This window comes from Trichoderma breve, chromosome 4 (assembly GCF_028502605.1).
Source record: "Trichoderma breve strain T069 chromosome 4, whole genome shotgun sequence".
NCBI classification, from domain to species: Eukaryota; Fungi; Ascomycota; class Sordariomycetes; order Hypocreales; family Hypocreaceae; genus Trichoderma; species Trichoderma breve.
The window spans coordinates 269,790-288,014 of record NC_079235.1 but is presented as its reverse complement, the minus strand read 5'-3'; the positions used below and the strand labels follow the sequence as shown (position 1 = coordinate 288,014).

Genomic DNA, 18,225 nt, shown 5'->3' with positions numbered 1-18,225 from the left:
TAATATAATGTGCATTGCAAATTGATACACCACCCCGTTATTAACTATCAATCTTTGTTCCTAAGACATTAAGAATTTGACAAGCACTCTAGGCCTTCTCAGCCTCCACAGTCACAATCTCATCGGGATTCGAGCGGTAAACCATGGCGGTAAGACCAATCTCGTTGTTAATCTCCTCCATGCGCTCAAAGTCTGCACGTGCGGCACCTTCGCTGCCAAAGACGATGTCCTAATCAAAGTCAGTACAACCTTCATGTGATACATGGTTTCATAAGGGTGTGCCCTTACCATTTCCTCCAGGGTAAGACGCTTGGTCTCGGGGACGAAGAAGTAGACGAAAGCGGCACCAAGGTACGTAAGTACTCCGAATAGAATATAAGTACCATAAGTGATGCCTTGCAACATATCGGGAGTAACCTGTCCAATGCTGTGGAGAGTAGATTGTTAGAAATTGAGGCCGCCATGAACCCGTAGTTTGTAATCGACTTACATAAAGTTGTTCATCCAGTTGCTGGATGCTCCCAGGGAAACACCATAAGGTCGAGAGCTCAATGGCCAGATTTCGGCGACAATGATCCAGGCGCAAGGTCCCCAACTGTAACCAAAGTGGACAACGAACAGCCAGACCATGGCAACGGCTGCCCAACCAGCAGCCTTGTGCTCGGGCCAGCTGTCAGAGTTCTTGGCGAAGAGGACGGCGATGATAATGTGGCAAGTAGCCATACCAATGGCACCGACAATGAGGACAGGCTTGCGTCCAATTCGGTCAATCCACAGCACGGCAGGGGCAGTTGCGACAAACATGACGATACCGACGACACCAGTAGCCAGCAGAGAAACAGTGTTGTCGGTCTGACCTAGCTGCTGGAAGATTGTAGGGGCGTAGTAGAGCACAGCGTTGATTCCTGTCCACTGTTGGAAGAACATGGTAACACCGGCAACCATGCAGCGCTTCAACATGCTCTTCTTAGTGAAGAGAGACTTGATGGCAACGAACTGAAGCTGGAAGTTGTTCCAGACGGTTTGCTCGCGGAGGTGGGGGAACTGCTCGGCAATGCTTCGCTTTTCAAACAGAGACTGGGCCTTGATTTCCAAAAACTCCAGCTCAACGAGCTCGTGGTCGATGGGAAGGCCTCGGAGAGTAGACAGAATCTTCTTGGCTTCCTCTTCGCGGTTGTGGTGGATGAGCCAACGGGGCGAGAAGGGCATGAAGATCATGCCTCCCAGGAGACAGAGACAGGGGAAGATCTGAAGGCAGACGGGCACAAGCCAGGCGGCCTCGCTCTGGTGGCCGAGGGTAGTGCCGCCGATGTAGTTGGTGCCACTGAAATGATGTTAGTATCGTTACAGACGAAATTTGTGTTGTTATTGAAAACATACTAGTCAATCCAGAAGGAAACCATGATACCGAAGCAAATGGCAAACTGCTGGAGGGCAACAAGAGCACCTCGAACCTCACTATTTCATTGTTAGTTGACTTTCTTCACATATCTTTCATATCTCTTATCAGGGAATAAATTGAGACGTACGGAGGAGCCACTTCAGAGTTGTAGATGGGCACAATCATAGACAAGCTTCCAACACCGATACCGCTGTTATCATAGTTAGTATCAAATGTTCCCTGGTATTCTTTCCAAATGTGAAAACATACGTGACGAATCGACCTCCAAGAATGGCACTGGGACCAGCATCAATGGCGCAGGCCTGGACAACAACACCGATAATGAAAATGCAGCAGGCAACAATGATTCCGTATTTACGAGAGATTGTCTCGGCAAGGAAACCGGAGAACAGGGTTCCAAACCAGGCACCGAGCTCGAGAATGGCCGTCAGCCAACCCTTCTTGGTCTGGCTGGCATTGGGGTCAAAAGGATCGTATTCTCCCATGTCTAAATGCCACAAGTCAGTCGCGTGTGTTCTAGCATTTCATCTCTTATGTTATGCTATTTTACTTACGCTGTTTGAATGATGGCATGGCAAGAACGCCAGAGAACATGCCCTGGTTGTAACCATAGAGGACACCACCGATACAGGCAAAGGCAGCCAGACTGAAGACGCGAAAGTTTTTGAAAAGAGCACGCGCTCCACTGGAGCCCATGAGGGCCTGGCGACGAGTCAGCGCCGCATCATAGATGGCGGCACCAGAGTCGGCGGCGACGCCCATTGTGAAGACGAGAGGCTGAAACTGATTGCCTGTCTTTTCTTACAATGTGCAAAGAAGATTTGGTGACACCGATCTGAGATGGGAAGAAGTGAAGAAGGAAAATGAGAGGAGGAGAAGGAGGAGGAGGAGAAAATCAGACTCCAAATCGAGCTCTGTCACATTTCCTGCAATACGACCCTGGGAAACAGAGGGTCGATTACTACTATATAAGTGATTTGTCTCCAGACACACTCCTTGTCTGGTTTCCATGTACCCGACGGCAAGGTCATCTCCAAAAAGCTGCACTTGGGATATTCATCCAAGAACGCTGTCGGCGCTACGGCAAGGAGCGCTTCTGCCCATTTAGCCTAAATAGCCGCCAGTCTTTAAATCTTCCGTAGCTCGCGAGTGGCTCACCCGAGCTTGGGGTACCGGCCAACTGACAGGGGCTCTGGTCCTAAAGGATCGAAGAAACTGTGTGCAGAGTTTGTTAACGGTCCGATTTTAGTGGCCGTTGCTACGTGAGTGGCGCGCTCCCCCAGATTACCCCCAGGCTGGAGAGAAGTTGGAAGTTGTGTCCGTGTCGCCAGGACGAGTGACGAGGACGAAGAGAACGATGAAGGCCGTGAAATGTCTTGATTACAGCAGCTACGAGTGTTCCTTTTCGCTCTCCACCAGACAAGGGGCGAGAACATCCATCTGGGTCTCTGGTGGAGGTATGAAGTTCCCAAGACAAATTTACGGATATACGCGCATTGAAATCAAGGCTGGTAGCTTCACTCTCCACGCCGCCTGCTAAACCCACACGATTCACACTTCCCCAGCAGTGGATCTCGAGCTGTTCTCATGAGGCGAATAGAATGCTCCAGCACGGGCAATATTTCCCCACAAACCCACACTCCGCGAATGGGGAAGCCTTGTCTCTCCAAGGATCTCATTTGCTCACTCCAACTACCCACGAGGCGGCTATATTAACCGGCAGTATGGAGAAGGCCTGGAGTATCCAATACGGGATCAGCCGCTAAGACGCCCTCAGAGTCATCTGCTCCGGCCTGGACATCCGGGCTGCCTCAAATCGTTCCCCTGCTGTTTTGTAAATATCCACGTTTTCACTGCATCCTCGGTGAAAGGCTCTCCGGCTAAATGCAAACACCCCCCATCTGGGCAAGGGTGGCATGATTCGTGGGCAGTCTACGGCACATTGGATCGGTTTAGCTTTGCTTGAAAGCTGGATCGCGGTGAAGGAGATTTTTGGGGGATATTATCAGGCAATTCGGCACGAAAATAACTTCGGCGTCAGTCACTTGGGGGCGAACTATTTCGTAAATGTGAGCTGGGCCACGATAATTGGTGAAGCAAAAGATCAATGGTCATGAGCCTAGCGCGATGCTATTTTGAAGAACTTTTTTTTCCCTTTCGACTCCTTTTTTTACTCGCCGAACCGATATTTGCCAGGCCGCTTCCGAAAAAAATAAAGAAAAAATTCATCTCACATGCCAGTCAAGATAGCGGAGCTGAAAACCACGGCTGGCCACCGCTTCATTGTTAGGCTGTCTCCCCCAACAGCCATGCATCCATCTCCCACTCCATCTGTTGGTTCATAAACGTCAGAGGTTCTAGAGCGAAAGACGGGTCGGTGCCTAATGCGCCATCTCCGCCTAACAGCTCGTCAATGTCTAATACCGAGTCATCCATATCGACTATAGCCTCAGCTTTGGGCTCCGGGAAGTTTATATCCCATGTGTCCTGTGGCGGAGATGCTAGGAAAGGCTCTGCTGACTGTGTAAAGGCTGGCTTTGATGCCTCTGCATTTGCAGTTGGAGCGGGAGCATCAGATGCCGTGGGGGCCGTCTTGGTCCGGAGCAAGTCTTCTTTCAATTCTACGAACTGGATCTTGTCTACCATTGTGGCGTTGCTTAGGTTCAGGTCCAGGTTCAGGAAGAGCCGCAGGTACTCGATCGGGTTGTGGTCAATGAGATCGATGCACTCTGTTATCTGAGATGCATTTTCGGACATGATACGAGCTTGGGCTTGATCTGTCAGTCGACGAATGGTCATGCAAACCGCATCGATTCCGTCAAGCCGCTGGTGACATTGCTTGATCAGGCTGATGAGGGAATGAAGCTGTTGGCGATGCATGGCCGCTCGCGGATTTGCAACGCCTCGAGACATGATCTTGGCATTGACAATTTGCACCATCAAGGGCATGGCCACAAATGCAACCCTGGATAAACGGAACAAGTTAGCAGTGAGCACAGATGCAACCAGACCAAAGAGGAGATTGGAATCTTACACGCTGACGGGCAGATATTGTGCCAACCCCAGTCGTACAGGATTCGTGAGGTATTTGATGATGTTATTCACAGCATCTCGAACCTCGTCGCTTTTGCCCGCCAACTTGAGGCACGGCCCATCTCCGTTACCACCTCCCTCTCCGTTTGCGTTTGCGTTTGCGTTTTCGTTTTCTGCGTCACGAGCCGCATAAAATATCTCTTGATGGAGAATCGCCAGTTTTGCGGCGCTATATACGTGATGTTGTCAGTGCTCGTACAACTTACACGGCGAATGTCGATGGATCTGATATCGGCACTCACAAATAATACGTAAACATTAGGTTAGTTTGGATGATGAGGAAATGCGGCTGGATCCCTGGCTCGTCTGTATCGTCTGGGAACTGCCGTTTGGCCTCATCGTACCATTCGTCCAGCTGAGCCGTACAATCTGCCATCGCCTTATGATGATCCGCTATGCTCGTCTCGCTCTCGAGCCCATCCTCCGAGGTAGAGCATATCCGCAGCAAGTCCGTGACAGCAACGCAGAGCTTTGATATCTGTATAAAGATGTCGAAGAAGCGCCTCTTCGACTCGACCTTGTAGACGCGGGAGCGGTGAATCTCGTTTTCAAAGTCTTCGAGGACCAGTGGTGGATATTTCTCTTGGATGCGCAGCGTTCTGCGAAGACCTAGAGCAAGGATGCGATCGCGAATGTAGCAGCACCACCAGAGACGCCGAAGAGATATTCTCGTCTGTGGTGGGATCGCGGTTTGCTTGATCCGGCCGGTATTCGCCGTCAAATGATGCGCTCGAAGAGATTTTGCGTGCCGGATGGCGATGCTGACCCATGTGCTGTTCGATTTTGCAGGCCCTGGCCTTAGTCCTGCTGGCCAAAACGTGAATAGTAACGCCGCCTGGCCGAGAGAGATGGGGTCTGATTCGATTTCGAAATCGTATAAAATCTGTTGCGCGCAAACATAGTAATTTTGTTTTTAGCAATCTTGATTTGCTGAAACAGTCTAAGTGTGTAAATGAGGCTACAAACCTTTGCTTTTTTGTAGAATGCTGCCGTGGCTGATCGGGGGCAGTCAAAACCTGTTGCTTCTGCAATCGCTCCAGGAATAAACTATCGTGGCAGTGTTAGTTTGCCCTTAATAGGGTAGGATATTTGGGATCTAGGCTCACGGCACAGGCGGCGAATATCATTGCCTGGAACACGAGAAGCGAAATTTTCTCTCCGTTGGCACACGAGAACGAGTCCCAGAAGTCTCCCTCCTCGATGAGTGGCACGATGGGGTGAACATGGAGAAAGTACATGCGAACAAACTCGTTGAGAATCGGCATAGGTGGAAGGTCAAAGCATCCATTAAGCTGCATGTACTTGATATCCAGCTCAGACAAGTGACCTAATTCGGGTCTTCTGATGAATGGCAGAGTATCATGGCTGCTGGATCCCATTTTGTTAATGGAAGGCGGAGTTTGCTGTGTGAATGCATTATGAGTGTTGGCCCTATCTCTGGCTTGGCTATTCTTGTGTAGATTTGAGATTGTGTTTGCTGTTCTGGGAGAAAATCCTTCGAGACTGATGCATGTGCTTTCATTTGCCCGAATGTCATCCTGCGGGGAGTCAAAGCCGCTGATTGATAATCCCTTCAGGTTAGGTGGTGCAAGCCCGCTCAATCGCTTGGCCCATTGATCTATACTGTCTATGCCAGATGGGTTATCATCTGTCAGTCTCGCTGATATACCGTCAGACACCGACCCTCCCTCATGGCGGAGTTTGGAGTCCGACAATGATCTTTGGTTGCCTCCAAGGTTAGCCGACTTTTGCTTTCCTGTAGCAATAACAATGACTGCTGCTCGCCTACCGTTTTGATTTGCGCTCCTGGACTGCGCACAGCTGATGGTCGAGCTGACAATTCAAGCAAGGAACTCCGCGAAGGGTCACGTCGCACCGGACTTTTCTCTGGCGACAGTGGAGGCAAGCCTTGCTTGCGCGTCGTCGCGGCATTGTGATGGTCGAGCCGAATATGAAGATGAAGCAACAGCGATACGTGTAGTGGAAATAGAGAAAAAACCGGGAACCGTTGATTACATGAAGAAGGAATTGAGCATGGTGAACAGGAGAAAATGTCCGCCGCCACGTGGATCGTCACCCTTTTTTTCACTAGCTATTGTTCGTCATCACTGAGCTAGCGAGGGACCTTCACTTGCTAATCCACTCTTCCCCAGGAAATGCAGCGAGCCTGTTCTTCCCTCCGCCTCCGGTCTCCCTCCCCGCAAAATACGCGGATCTCGGGACTTTGGGCATCACTCCATTATACTCCGCAACATCCCGCTGGCTCCGACTTAGCGCTCAAAGGCTGAGGATGAAGAGCCTACATAGTCCAACATCAAGGTGAGCTAAAGTCTTGTTAAGCTGCCAGTCAAAATAACGGCTGACCCAGCCAAGACGAATCAGGACAAGGTTGCCTGTTTTGGCTCAAAACACCGTTGGGAAATAGAGTCCGGCTTCGTTTGCATGGTAAGCACGCATGGACTCTCCGCGGGGTCACATCCTTAGCTCAACGATAGCTCTGGAGAAGGCTCAAGAACTGACTCAGCTTGAAATAAGGCTTGATGCTTAATAATGTTTCTGGCAGTTACCAGGTCCTTTGAGTTTATCTTGGCGTCTAGGGTACCTCATCAAGTCAACTTGGCTGAGAGACATTCTACTGTTGAGTTGGCTAGGACCATACCGCTCACTCAGCACTCCATCCCACTTGAGTGAATTCCTCCCGTCATAATGACTGACTGTGAGACAGCATCGTCATGTCTTACCACCGGTTACCGCGGACCCGATCATTCCGCATTGATGTTGTAAAAGCTGTGGATTGTAGTATAATGCCTCTTGGGAGCCGAATGTGACGGAGGAACCGTCTCTTTTTCGTGCTTCTATGCATCAATCAACTATGTGGATACGCCTCGGCGCCACCCCCATCCAGTCCGCGGGAGCTCATCCGTAGCCATGGAACAGGGCACCTTAGGACTTTCATAGTTGTTTTAGTTAAGTCTCCGGAGTAATGGTAAGCGGTTTGGAAAACAACAGGGACTGCAAAGTGAATACGAGTATGTGCATACTCTAAGAGAGTATGGCCATTATTCTGTACAAGTTCAGTGTGGCGAGTATATGTAAATTGTCTGTTTCTGTACAGAGTACGGAACATGCCAACCATTTTCCCATTTTCTCTACCTTTACAGTAATACGCACCCCTTGAATGGCTTAGAGATCGAGTCCGTGGGGGTTCGGTTTCGCATTCGCATATAAGTGTGGCGAAGTGTGGCAAAGCTACCTATGACTGGTCGCGTGAAGGGTCTCGTGTCGGACACACTCCGTGGAATCTGACACTTTGCTACTCGGTAACTAGAACGATGATGGAAGCAAAAAGGATTAGAAATGCTTTGCCGTTCCTTATCTTGCCGCGCTCGCCGCTTATCGGCCATCCGAAGACAATTACCGGCTCACGAAAGTTGAGCTACTCTCCACCCTTGTGCGTTTTCAAGAACAAAAGTCGGTATGACTATGACGATGGTAGCATCGAAATAGTACGAGCAGTAATAGGAAAAGGAGATCCACCAAATTTCAATTTGGAATTCCCTCAATCATAAGAACTTTATTCCTCAAACTGCAGCTTTTTCTTGCGCTATAGGTAGATCGACGGGGTGAAGCCGGCCCCACGGCTTAAAAACCTGACGGCTAACAGCCTCAACGTTGCCTCGGCAAGGATCCACTCCCGGTATACGGTTGGATACTCTAATAATGCACGGTAAATCAAATTGTTCATTAGTTGGGATGATTGAAATTGTTTATTGTGTAATTACTGTCTTGGTCATCCAGTTCGAAGAGTCAATTTGCTTCGTCGCCCAGTCAGTTAGCATCACTGAGTGGTGGGGGACTCTGTAGCTCATTCTGTAGATTCATGAATACGAGTACAGATAGGGGCTTCTTTGCGCTAAATTGCTTTCTGGTACACAAGTTCTAACTAATAATATGATGCTTGAGAAAGTTATGCTGAAGCTAATATATTTTCGTTATTCAATAAGGGGGTTACCATTCAGCACCCCTGGTTGCTATCCGGCTCCCCATCGACTTCGTGAGACTCCAGTGTCAGAATAGAATATGAAAGGAAGCCTTCTATTTACTTCATTATCTAGAGGGTAATATATATCCAGCCCTTTAAGCATCTGCTACTTTCACTACTTTCTTCTAGTATCTGCTGCTATAGCTATATTCTTCTAGTATGTGCTATGATAGCTGTATTCTAGGATTTAGCATTATCATTACAACTAAATTTGGTGGCACAAACGGGCATGACGCCCGGCCGCAATGCAAGTGCGGGAAACCTAGAGAATAAGGTCACTTTGTAGAATGTCGCATGGTTCACCCTTTCCTGCCAAAGATCTCCAGGAAAGATTATGAAAGAGGCGTGGGACATCTAGAATACTTGAGGTACTTGGCCTCAAGGGATACAGGGCTTTTTAGAAACTGGTGGAGGACACGAGTCCATACGTCCCCAGCCCCCCAGATTAAAGCACTTCACAGATTGAACACCCCCCTTTTCCCTCTGTTAGATGACACGTAGCAAACACGGGTCTGGCACCGTGGCTCCTACCGACCTAGTGCCCCGATGAGGACATGTAAACAGCTTACGTAGTGGTAGTTAATAATAAAACAAACAAACATTGTCGACACAGAACGCAAAATTGTGGTGCTGAATATAGGCGTTCCCAAAAGAAGCATCGCGTTCTCATCCATGCAGCACTCTTGATGAGTGGCTTTAAAACGCTCACAGTTCGTTCTACCGATAAACCTCGGGTAAAAGTCAAAGCTATCCAAATTTTTTCAGATCTACGTTCAGACGCCCAGGGTTTCATTGCAAACATAAATATTATAAATACGAGAGTAAATCTCTATTACACTTGTTATCATAGTACTATTATTTACTGCAATCTGAACGTAAAGAATGTGTTTTACGATCATAGGGAGTATATACTTCTGACCAAATAGCTACGGCGACTATTAACTAAATCCAATCTGCTGCAGTAGGTAAGTAACGCATTACGCGAAATTATACTCTTTGAACTCATTCACGCATACTGGAACCAGCCGTTCAACCCTGTTGAAATGTATGATCAATTGGCCTGACCTATCACTATTACACTACGGGCGTAACCTCCTTACTTATGCTCCGTAGCCGGACTGAAGTAGCCGGACTGACCCGTGAACGCCTAGGTACTGATGCCTCCTAGGTTGGTGCCCCTATTTTCAACAAACCGGTGTAGCGGGGTGATTATGGGCGAGCAGGATGGGTATTAATGCTCGCTCTTGGATAGACTCGTCCTGTTTACCAAGAAAGAAGACTACTAGACCAAAGATAACTATTTCCTCGCCATCGGTCTGCTCAAAATCAGTGGCAGCTAAGAGTTGGAGTAGCTTAAAGCGTGGCTAAAGCTGGACGATTAAGTTCTCCGAGTTACATTAGAAACCAGACTGGACAGGCATATCTACAACACCGATATCAACGCCGATATATCCGAGTTAAACCGAGAGTAACTCTAACATTTAAGTCCGCATGCAAGGAAACAACAGGAGTGCCAACCCATTAAGGTTACTATATGTAATGCGGACAACTCGGACAGTGAGGACCTAGTTGGAGGATGAACACGCCGATTTCGCCGAGGCTGCCACACTGGATGACTAGAGCATCCAGCGAAACTATATTCTTTGAGCTGATTTGCAGGCACTGGAAACAACCTTTCTAGCTACAGCTAGGTGATTTTGGTCGAATGGGATAGTAAGGCGATGGCCATCAAACCGGGTGCTTTCTGCATCACGTAAAGTATAATAATTTATTATATTCTTACTATATTGCAATATTTTCGTGAAACCATTTTTTCGAATTTAACAAATGCATGTTGAGTCGCTAACGCTTGTCCTCTGTTGCCTGATTAATTTTGGCAAAGATGGCCTGTCTTTTTATTCTTCAGATTCGGTGCCCTCAAGTACAGGTTACATTCCGTCCAAGTCCAGGATCGCTCTACCTTCAATCAGACCAGCCTGCATCTCTTTAAACACCTGATTACGGTCAGCATTACGATTTGCTCAACTCAACTATGGGGATTGCTTTACTTACATTTGTCAACTCACTCATCTTCCGTATCTGGTAATGGCATTTGATAAAGCCTCTTGCTGCAAGATTAAGACATTCTTTGACATCGACTCTGTTCCCGGTTTTGGCAGCTATACATTGTTAGCGTATCCTACTGAGAGTGCAAAATAAGGATGAAATGTTTCTTACAGATAATTTTCAGCTCTTGACTGACTATGGCTGAAATGTTTGGGGTAAACGAGATAGGGTTTCGGGGGACTCCAATGCATACTAATGTCCCTCTGAAACATAAAGATGAAAAGGCTTGAGCATACGATATGCTGCTTGATGTGCACTGGAGAGAAATACGAACGCCACCGTTGCTGAGTGACTTGACCTTTGTAGCAAGATCTTCGTCCACGCTAAACTGAGTAATGTCAATAAATTCGTCGGCAGATTGACTCAGGCAGAAGTCTTTCTTCGGGCCGACATCTAACGCGATGACCCGGCCGCCCATTGCTTTCGCATACTGAATTCCAAGATGTCCTAGACCTCCACCGGCGCCAAAAACCGCAACCCAATCACCAGGCCGAACGCCAGCTTTTCTCAATGCTGTATAGACCGTGACGCCTCCACACATGAGAGGTGCTGCCGCGGCTAGATCCAGATTATCAGGAATTGGAGTCACATATCTCGCTGTAGCAATGCAGTACTGCTGAAACGTTCCCGGGGTGAAATATCCTGATACTTTCATGTTAAGGCAAGATGCTTCAGCACCCTCGATGCAATTATCTTTGTAAATGCGTTAGTATCTATCGTCTATTCCGGTGTAGAAAAGTAGGAACACACCGCAAGTTAGACAGGCATCAGCCGCATACTTGATGCCAACACGAGAACCTATTGGTGGCGATGTGACTCCTGGGCCATGAGCGACGACAACACCAACGCCTTTTCATTCCGAGAGATTAGTTGAGAAGTATCCAAAGGAACTCGGTAATTTAGCTACCTTCATGGCCACCAATTTGTCCTAGTAGTATTCGTCTTAGTCAATAGTTCGCGAGTCATCAGATAGACCGCGAACTCACCTTTGGGAGTTGGAACACGAAGTCCCGGAAGCGCATTCAAGCAGAACGATACATCAGTATGGCACACACCGGAATAATATCTAATCCAATTAGCCAAGGAACAGAGGAAACATGAACAGATGTTAAGCACTGACAGCCGAACAAGAACTTCTCCATCAGCAGGCTGCGGAACAGGAAGATCAACCACTGCCGTTTCCAACGATACTCCGGGGTCAGAATAAACCACCGCCCGATTAATCAGGCTTTGCAAAGATTCTTCTAATTCCTCCGGCATTATGTAACTTGGCACTTCGGAGTACAAGTGTGAGCTAATAACCACTTCAGAATACAAGTGTAAGCCAAGACTCTCGTAAGCACCTTTGGCCGAAACTTGCTTCAACGGAATGGATACCTGTAAGCAGCTTTGGTCTCTGCCAATCCATTTAGGAGACTGCTACTCCGGACTAGATATATGATTATGAAGCAGTATCACGGACCCTTAGTCGTTCATCCGGACATTGAACTTAACTCCAGTCTGCCTCACCGAATTCACGCTCCCGAGAACCATACGGGAAGAGCCGGTCGCCCCACATGCCTCTTTCGCTCCATCAGCTCGGCGCCGGACCTCATATTGAACCGTTGACTTGGTCCGGGTTTACTTGGTATTTGTAAGAATAAGAATAAGACAAACAAATATCACTATGTCGAAAGTCACAAGCAGATAGACAGATACGTAAACAAAGGGAAGCTAAAAGTATATATGAAGGAAAGACCGCAGTTCCATAGATTCAAGCATCCTAGACCGAATTGAGTCACGTACGCAATATCAAAATGGCACCTCTTAACTTTGAATCGTTTTATAATGTCATTGATGGCGAACTAGAAGCTACGGCCGAAATTCGCTACGGCATTAACCCAGCAACGCTGGAACAGCTGCCTCCAGTGCCTGTCAGCACGCTCAATGACGTGAATAGAGCCGTTAACGCGGCCCAACGCGCTGCAGCGGCCTGGGCTGCAACACCTATCGAGGAGCGCAAGCAGAAAGTCATTCAGTATGCTGATGCTGTAGACGCTCTTGCTAATGAATTCGGTAAAATGATGACTTTAGAGCAGGGCAAACCCGTATGTGTATATATCATATTATGAGGTATAACATCCTGCTGACGGCACAAAGTTGGGTCATGCTATAGGAGAGGCTCATGGCGCGGCCTATTTCTTGAAGGGGTTTGCAAAGATGGATCTCCCGGACCGAGTCGTTGAAGATACCGAACATCGCCGAGTAGTCACACGTTATGTGCCTGTTGGTGTATGCGTCGGTATCGTTCCTTGGAATTGTATGTTTCTTTCCGATGTACGGGTTATGTTTATGTTAAGCTAACGACATCCAGTCCCTATGACTACTTGTAAGAGGTTCAGGCATCGCATCCAATGTGTGTTGTACTTACGCATTGTTTAGTGACTTTCAAGATGGGGCCAGCGCTGGTAGCAGGCTGCACAATTATCTTGAAACCTTCGTAGGTACTTCCATGTGGAAGGCATATGCTATTGAAGCTAATATGCGTTAAGTCCGTTCACTCCCTATTGTGGCCTCAAAATGATTGAGCTTGCCCAGCAATTCTTCCCGCCTGGCGTCGTCCAAGTCTTGAGCGGAGATGATAGCTTAGGCCCTATGCTCACTGAGCATCCTGACGTAGCCAAGATTTCCTTTACTGGCTCAACTGGAACCGGCATCAGAGTGCTGCAAAGCTCTGCACCCTCTTTGAAGAGAGTCACACTTGAATTGTAAGGCTGAGCTCTTCTTTTGAGTATTCCTCTGCTTGGGATAGCTGACAAAGTTGTAGGGGTGGTAATGATCCGGCAATTATTTGCTCGGATATTGATATCCCTAAAGTTGCAGCAAGGGTTGCCATGAAGTCATTTGTTAACAGCGGTCAGGTAAATAGCTACATATCATTTCGTATGACTTGGCTACCGGCTCATTCCTAATTCCCTATAGGTTTGCATCTCTATAAAAAGACTCTATGTCCATTCTTCTATCTATGAAGAGTTTCTGGCAGAGCTCTCAAAGGCCACGAAGTCTCTTGTAGTGGGAAATGGCATGAATGAATCGACAGATCTTGGACCGATTCAGAATGCAATGCAATATGAGCGACTCAAGAATTTCGTGGCTTCTATTAAACGTGATAAACTCACGATTGCGGTCGGAGACTTGGAGAATACCTTTTCCACTGGCAGCGGCTACTTCATGAGCCCTCTCCTTATTGACAATCCACCCGAAGATTCTCGGGCTGTCGTTGAAGAACCTTTTGGTAAGTAAGATCTGTAGTGATTAGCTTATTTTTGTGACTGACTCTATTATCAGGACCTATACTTCCCGTTCTCAAATGGGATACAGAGGAAGATGTCATCCACCGTGCAAATCATTCCGCTGATGGGCTGGGAGCCTCAGTTTGGTCGCGCGATACGGCTCAAGCAGAAAGAATGGCAGGTCAGCTACAGGCTGGATTAGTTTGGATCAACACCCATCAGGAGCTTCAAGTGGATGCTGTTTTTGGAGGGCACAAGCATAGTGGAATTGGCAGTGAGCTGGGGATTGAGGGTCTCAAAGCATACTGCCTGACTCAGTCCGTTATACATGACAAAGTTGGCGCATAAGTCATTAGTAAAACTAAATTATGTAATTTATATTATTATCTCAGTACTTGGACTTGAAAATTTAAGTTGTACATCTCAATTAAGTGTCGGGTGTTGGTTACTTTTAGTGTGTCGTCTTAAGGCTACTACATCAAGTGTCTTCAGTATTTAATAGAAAGTGAGAAACAATAACATTCAGGTATCTTATAGCGCTAAGCAATACTCCGTAATTTGCATCAAATATTTAGACAATTCTGAAAGACCCAATGGTGAAAAGATAACTCCGAAGCCATAGTGAATGGCTGCCCGCCGTCTCGTATATCGGAACGGACCATAGACAAAAGCCGCGCCGAAAGACTTTTGGTGGAGATGTTGGGACATCATCTCCTTTCAATGTTAGTACAGCATGCAGCATACAGCATGCCCGTCAAACCGCCAGAAACAGTGTGCGGAAGTAGCCGAACGGACTTTGTAGTAGGACGGGACATCCCGCTACACTACGGAACCTTTCCAGCAAATAGCGGATCGAGTTGGATCATTGGGTTCCGAAGTGAAGACGATTCAAGGTTGCTGCTTCTGGGGACAACTGCGGGCCTTCCACCGCTTAATGACCTCATCTCTCTCACATTGAGAGGATTTGTGGAAAGCCTCAATGCCTTGGCGTAGCCGGATCAGAATGATCTCGGCTTTGTATTTGGTGATATGATGCTTTTGCAGTTCTTTTTCCACCCCTTTGAGTGTATAACCTGGCAGGCCGAAAGCAGCTACAAAATGGTCAGATTTTCTTATCAATTTGGTTTGAGAGAGCGCTCCGACACACGCTTCATCATCATGGCAGGACAGGGAACAAGGGGAGAACTTACAAGCACCCAGATTGGAAAAGAACCCCTTTGAGCCGCGCCATAAGCCCTTTCCGATCCCTTTAGCCCCTTCTTCGTGGATACTTTGATAGGGATAAACAACGATTCCGCTAAACGCCTCCCATAAACCAAGCGTAAACTCCTTTCCGGCCGCCACAACACCGGTTTCAAGATCAATAATCTGATCTCGACGGCGAACTTCAACACCAGCGTAGCCACAGGACGGATAGTTGTGAAATCCATTTGCAATATTGTAAAAGAAGTCCACAGGGACTTTCAGGCCAACTTTGGTGAGCTCTGCGGCATACCGACCCGTCGCCCGTGTGAGATAGAAGAGGTGACCATTTCGACCTTTCTCTCGGGCGTGCCAGGCAGCCTTTTGCTTATCGTATAGGGACGGCTGTCGGATCAATGTGTCGATATCAGCATTGTTTGTCTTTAACGACTTTCTCGCTACTTTTTGGGCGTATAGCTCCATCTCTCTTGTGTTGAAAGTGGTGGGATTGATTCGACGATTTGGGGAAGTTCCGTTGCTCGCTACCGAACCATTGGCAATCTTGTCACCCCATGGATCTATGAATGAGTGCCTTCTACCCTCCCATTTGGGGTGCTTGGGCCGGTATCTCAAAGCATGAGAATAATCGAAAGTTGCTGTAGCAGCGTCCATCATGGGGCCGGTGAAAGCAGCCGCAAACCCAACCAAGGGATGCTCAGCGCCTTCATCAACGTACCAGTTCTTGCGGCGTATGAGTTCAAGCTCCGGAGGCTGTATGAGGCCCTTGTCAATAAGACAAGAAACGGCAAAGCTACTCAAGCGAGTATTCGTCTTCTTATGGCGATGCGTGGCCAACCGACCTGGGCATATCTCACACTCGAAGTCGTCTATACCAAGATGGTCTTGAAAACTTTTGGCTGTGTCCTCAGCACCATTCTCTTCAGCAATATCTTCCGCCATCCGTTGCGCGGCTTCTTGAACTTCGGGCATCAAAGCAAAGGATATGCTCTCGGCCAAGATTTCTGCCGTTAACTCTTTGAATGGCACTGGATCCGGTCCAGCTCCGGAGCGCGCAATCATCTGCCCCCAGAAAGGCTGATCGCCAAAGAAAGGGACAATGACCGTGGGCCGACCGGCTGCGATGCCTGCAGCAGTGGTACCGGCACCTCCATGATGGACTACTGCCGAGACGTGTTGGAAGAGCCAGTCGTGCGGACAGTTGTCGATCAGGTATATATCTTCCGGCACCTTACACTTGTCTCCTACGCGACTCCATCCTCTGCTGATGATGGCACGAACGCCTGCAAGAGCGACAGCTTCGAAGAGCATCTCAGAAAGAGCATCCGGATCTTCAACCACAATGGACCCAAATCCGATATATATAGGCTTTGGCCCCTTTTCTAGGAAAGCTGTCAATTCAGGTGGAGGGGTGTATGAGTTGGCCAGTTTTAAGAACGAATATCCAGCAATTTCGATATGTGAGCCCCAGTCCGGCGGCTTCGGTATCAGTGACTCAGGCCAGAGATAAGTATAAGGCACACGGAGTCTGGATAAAAGTTGGAATCCCCACATGAGGCTGATAGGATCGAGTCCGAGTTTCTGACGGCGGAATTTGTTTATCAAATCCCCAAGACTAAAAGTGAACGGAAACAGAGTTAGTGAATGACACGGATACCGGGCACAGACAGGAGGTGTGGACGAACCCTTGCCACATCAACAGCTCCATCATGATAAAGGAAAGATAATTGGCCGTTTTTGCATCCGCGCCGCTGTAATTCATGGAAGCCAGAGGGTGAGGGAAAGCGCTAGTGGGCGAAAAAGGCATTGTGAAGACCATATGCAACGGTATTCCTAGCTTTTCAGCGCAATGTATGTGCGCGAGGGAGGGTGGATTGGCGATGATGGCGTCTGCAAGGAAGAGATCTTCAACGTTTTCCACGTCTGTCGCTTTGACGGGTTCTCCCATTCCATCGCCAGCCTCGATACAGCTTCGCCAAGCACGATTGATAATCTCCCACATCTCGTCCCTTCTCTTTCCAATGTCACCTGCTCTGACACTTTTCCGGCTGGGAACCAGGCCTGGATTCCTCACCATGTACGACATCAACGCCTCGGGGTCGCCGCCAATGCTGAAGAATTCGACGCCTTGGGACTCTACGAACTCTTTGAAAGCAGGATGCGTACAGATGCGCACTCGATGTCCATATGGTGGTTTGGAGAGGATTTGTGCAATTGGGATAAAAGGTTGAACATCGCCGCGAGAGCCGACGATGTGTATTGCGATATTCAGCGGCGGGCAGAAACCGCCTGTTGACTTGCGTCTACCAGCACATATAGGAGTAGAGCAAGGGCCGGTCTGTACTCGTTTCGATGTCTCCTGGAGGTTCTTACACCATGTTGCCAGGCTCCCGGCATCTTGGTGGAAGCAAAGCTCGAATCTCCCATCTTTTCCGACGTTTCCTGTTGTCAAGTCTTTCTTGGCTTCATCTTCAATGGTGACATGGCCGGCCGCGTTCGATCGGGTACGACTGAGAAGCATCTTGGATTCACTTGGGCACCCAAAGAGAGAGCACCAGCCTCAATATTCGGTCGTCTTGATGTCTTGTCGTTAAAGAGAGCATTTTAATACAACTAGCAAAAGAAAAGAACGAAGGGAGGATGGTTTACCTGCATATAGGTAGGCAATTGTCCAGCAGCTCAGCTGCCGGGCGCCTCCGTGGTGAGAGCTTGTCCATCCGGTAGATCCGCCACTAACAAGCTCCGGGAGTCTTACAAGCGGTTAGCAAGGCTTTGTGACGTGGTGTTGCCTCGCATGTGCAATTGAATTGCCACCTCATAAACCCAAGCCGGTTCTGGGCTCAAACGCCACAACGAGGGCTCTCCGCAAAACTGGGTAACAGCCGCGGCACTTGCCTCGGTGAGCCCGCCTAAATGCTTGGTTTTATAATGGGTTCAAGGGTATGTATGTAAATCTATCAAATTTAGGCCTACTGGTAATTCTTTCAGCCAATTCATTCACTCATTAGGATGGATCTTGGGTCAATAATTGCTGCACGATCGGGCGTCCCTTCGCAAGCTGACTGCACCGGGATGCAGCAGGCTAGTCCGGAAACTGGCCAGTGCCCCTA

At 48.3% G+C, this 18,225-nt stretch overlaps 5 protein-coding genes across 5 annotated transcripts; 1 reads left to right on the top strand and 4 right to left on the bottom strand.

Moving 5' to 3' along the window:
• Positions 1-88: 88 nt before the first annotated feature.
• Positions 89-2,164, bottom strand: T069G_06388 (sugar transporter domain-containing protein; the record flags this gene model as incomplete). Its single annotated transcript, XM_056173598.1, has 7 exons — positions 89-229; positions 289-427; positions 491-1,324; positions 1,381-1,458; positions 1,530-1,592; positions 1,652-1,889; positions 1,957-2,164. The coding sequence occupies 7 exons, from the start codon at positions 2,162-2,164 to the stop codon at positions 89-91; spliced, it is 1,701 nt and encodes a 566-aa protein (XP_056027177.1).
• Positions 2,165-3,688: 1,524 nt separating this feature from the next.
• Positions 3,689-6,427, bottom strand: T069G_06387 (fungal specific transcription factor domain-containing protein; the record flags this gene model as incomplete). The annotated part of the gene is made up of 7 exons (XM_056173597.1): positions 3,689-4,367; positions 4,437-4,664; positions 4,738-4,973; positions 5,013-5,378; positions 5,462-5,542; positions 5,602-6,214; positions 6,285-6,427. 7 exons carry the CDS (start codon positions 6,425-6,427, stop codon positions 3,689-3,691), a joined length of 2,346 nt encoding a protein of 781 aa, XP_056027176.1.
• A 4,038-nt stretch (positions 6,428-10,465) lies between these two features.
• Positions 10,466-11,903, bottom strand: T069G_06386 (alcohol dehydrogenase groES-like domain-containing protein; the record flags this gene model as incomplete). The annotated part of the gene is made up of 7 exons (XM_056173596.1): positions 10,466-10,531; positions 10,590-10,696; positions 10,755-11,336; positions 11,394-11,492; positions 11,551-11,571; positions 11,630-11,709; positions 11,764-11,903. 7 exons carry the CDS (start codon positions 11,901-11,903, stop codon positions 10,466-10,468), a joined length of 1,095 nt encoding a protein of 364 aa, XP_056027175.1.
• A 536-nt stretch (positions 11,904-12,439) lies between these two features.
• T069G_06385 (aldehyde dehydrogenase family domain-containing protein) lies at positions 12,440-14,263 on the top strand (the record flags this gene model as incomplete). The annotated part of the gene is made up of 8 exons (XM_056173595.1): positions 12,440-12,730; positions 12,783-12,942; positions 12,997-13,011; positions 13,065-13,122; positions 13,175-13,390; positions 13,450-13,543; positions 13,605-13,917; positions 13,971-14,263. 8 exons carry the CDS (start codon positions 12,440-12,442, stop codon positions 14,261-14,263), a joined length of 1,440 nt encoding a protein of 479 aa, XP_056027174.1.
• A 540-nt stretch (positions 14,264-14,803) lies between these two features.
• T069G_06384 (uncharacterized protein) lies at positions 14,804-17,636 on the bottom strand (the record flags this gene model as incomplete). The annotated part of the gene is made up of 4 exons (XM_056173594.1): positions 14,804-15,006; positions 15,106-15,502; positions 15,644-16,730; positions 16,801-17,636. The coding sequence occupies 4 exons, from the start codon at positions 17,634-17,636 to the stop codon at positions 14,804-14,806; spliced, it is 2,523 nt and encodes an 840-aa protein (XP_056027173.1).
• Between the last annotated feature and the right edge of the window lie 589 nt (positions 17,637-18,225).